The sequence below is a fragment of the Cebus imitator genome, unplaced genomic scaffold (genome assembly GCF_001604975.1).
Source record: "Cebus imitator isolate Cc_AM_T3 unplaced genomic scaffold, Cebus_imitator-1.0 Scaffold602, whole genome shotgun sequence".
In the NCBI taxonomy this organism is placed as follows: Eukaryota; Metazoa; Chordata; class Mammalia; order Primates; family Cebidae; genus Cebus; species Cebus imitator.
In genome coordinates, this window is record NW_016107917.1 from 123555 (window position 1) to 125756 (window position 2202).

The 2202-nt window shown below is 43.7% G+C and overlaps 1 protein-coding gene across 1 annotated transcript in view; it reads right to left on the reverse strand.

Moving 5' to 3' along the window:
• GCNA (germ cell nuclear acidic peptidase) overlaps positions 1 to 2202 on the reverse strand; it is a 36076-nt gene that overhangs the window by 19125 nt on the left and 14749 nt on the right. Inside the window, exons 2-3 of the mRNA XM_037734316.1 lie at positions 577 to 623; positions 169 to 202 (exon numbers count right to left, since the gene is read on the reverse strand). Of these exons, the coding sequence (XP_037590244.1) occupies positions 169 to 202; positions 577 to 623 (81 nt within the window). The remainder of the gene's footprint in view (positions 1 to 168; positions 203 to 576; positions 624 to 2202) is intronic.

The following is a 2202-nucleotide window of genomic DNA, read 5'->3' on the forward strand; positions in this document are numbered from 1 at the left end:
TTTTGAGCCTGGCTGCAATGACAAACAGCCATCATGAATCTACTGAGAACCAGAGTGTCCACAGAGGAAATGTGAAGTTTACTCTTAAATTTCCTTACCCAGAGCATTGGGCTTTCCCCCCTTTAAAAAAAAAAAACAAAGTCAAGTTTCATTAATTCTTCTACTCACGTGGCCTGTCTCTTCGGAGCTGCTCTGGCCACAGCTAAATCAGAGAAAGAAGGCATTAGAAAACATCTAAAGCATGATAAAATCTGGTTGCCTACGTCTTTAACTCCCTAAAACCAAAGTCTGTAAATCAGAACCGATTAAAATTTACATCTCCCATGAAAGGAAATAAAAGTAAGAAAACCCAGAGCCAAGAACAAAAATAAAAAAAAGAGGAAAGGAAGTAAGTTGGAAAAGAAGCAGAGGCCCTCCTCCACTCCTGACAGTAGGGAAATTTCATTTCACCAACCTAAAGACAGCCCTAGAGGTGATGAACCTAGAACCAACTTAGGCTAGACATCCCAAATCACATTTCAGTCTTCTCTACAAAGTCATTTTGAAATGTTACTGCTTTGAGTGGACTCTACTTACAAGACCCACTGGCGCCATCACTGCTTGACTGGACGTTAAGAATGTAACTGCAAAAACAAAAGAGATGCTTTATAAAATGAGGGCTACCGACATCATAAGCAACCAAATAGCAAAATCCCAAATAAGTGAGGAAAACAACCAATCAGAATTCCTAAAATGCAAAAGGGTTTTAAAGACTTTAAACCCTTAGGAAATTAGAATTACAACAGCAGAAGTGAACAAAAATTAGAAGCAATGAGCTACTCAGTCTTTACTACTGAATCAAGGACAGAAAAAATGTTAGCTGAGTAACATTAGCTATCAGTGAGAAGCCTGCTTTCTGCCAAGTAATTTATTTCTATTTAAAGTATGAAAGGCTCACGCCTGCAATCCCACCAACTCGGGAGGCTGAGGGGGGAAGATCGCTTGAGCCCAGAATTCAAGGTTCCAATGAGCTATGATGGCGCCACTGTACTGCAGTGTGGGCAACACAGCAAGACCTTGTTTCTAAAAACAAAATAAAAAACAAAGGCATGAAAGTGAGTCTTAGGGTAGGGGCCACAAGGGAAAGGACTTGAGGATGAAGAGATTGCAGCTAAAACTTCAAAAGGCAAAAGGGCAAGGAGGTCCCATTTCAGGGTGTACTTCTTGGAGACAGCCTACAGTTTGGGATTGCTATCTAGGTAAATGGACAAGTACTGAACTCAGTTTCATGGGGAACCAACGAAGGATAGTTTCAAAGCTACAACTGCTCCCTGCAGTGAACCATGATGCTGGGGCCTCTTGCTTCTCTGCCTCATCTGCCAGCGGCCTCAGCACTCACTCTCCACTGCTGTGTGGCAGGCCACTTTACCTCTTGCCATCACTTACCAGACAGTTGTGCGGCACTGCCTGAGGTGAAGCCAAGCAGTTCCTGCTCGGAACCCTTCAGCTCACCAGACAGCAGCCGGCTGGACTTCCACTGTCAGCCAGATCCAAACTCCAGCCCAGAGAAGTCACACTGTGGTGAGCATCACTTCACCGTCACTGCCACTCCTCCGATGTGGTGCCTGGCTACATCATAGGTCATCTTGTTATTAGTTATTGTGACACATAGTCCACTGAGGGTATCAAAATGCTGAAGGAGGGGACATAATGGCTATAAGGAATTCCAGGTTCGACATATTAAAAGTTAGAATTAGGCCAAGTGCGGTGGCTCATGCCTGTAATCCCAGCACTTTGGGAGACCGAGGCAGGTGGATCACTTGAGATCAGGAGTTCAACACCAGCCTGACCAACATGATGAAACCCCATCTCTATTAAAAATACAAAAATTAGCCAGGTATGGTGGGGTGTGCCTATAATCCCAGCTACTCTGGTGGCTGAGGCAGAAGAATCACTTGAACCTGGGAGGTTGAGGTTGCAGTGAGCCAAGATGGTGCCACTATACTCTAGCCTGGGCAACAGATCAAGACTCGGTCTCACAAAAAAATAAAAGCAAAAACAAAAAGGAGTAAACACTGATAAGAGATTAGACTAGTAAAACCTGGATGTTAAGGCACAGTTCATAGAAATACCTTGCAGAAGAAACTGACCACTTAGATAATGGGTCAGAAATAAAGAATCCAATGTTTTGAGCCTGGCTGCAATGACAAACAGCCATCATGA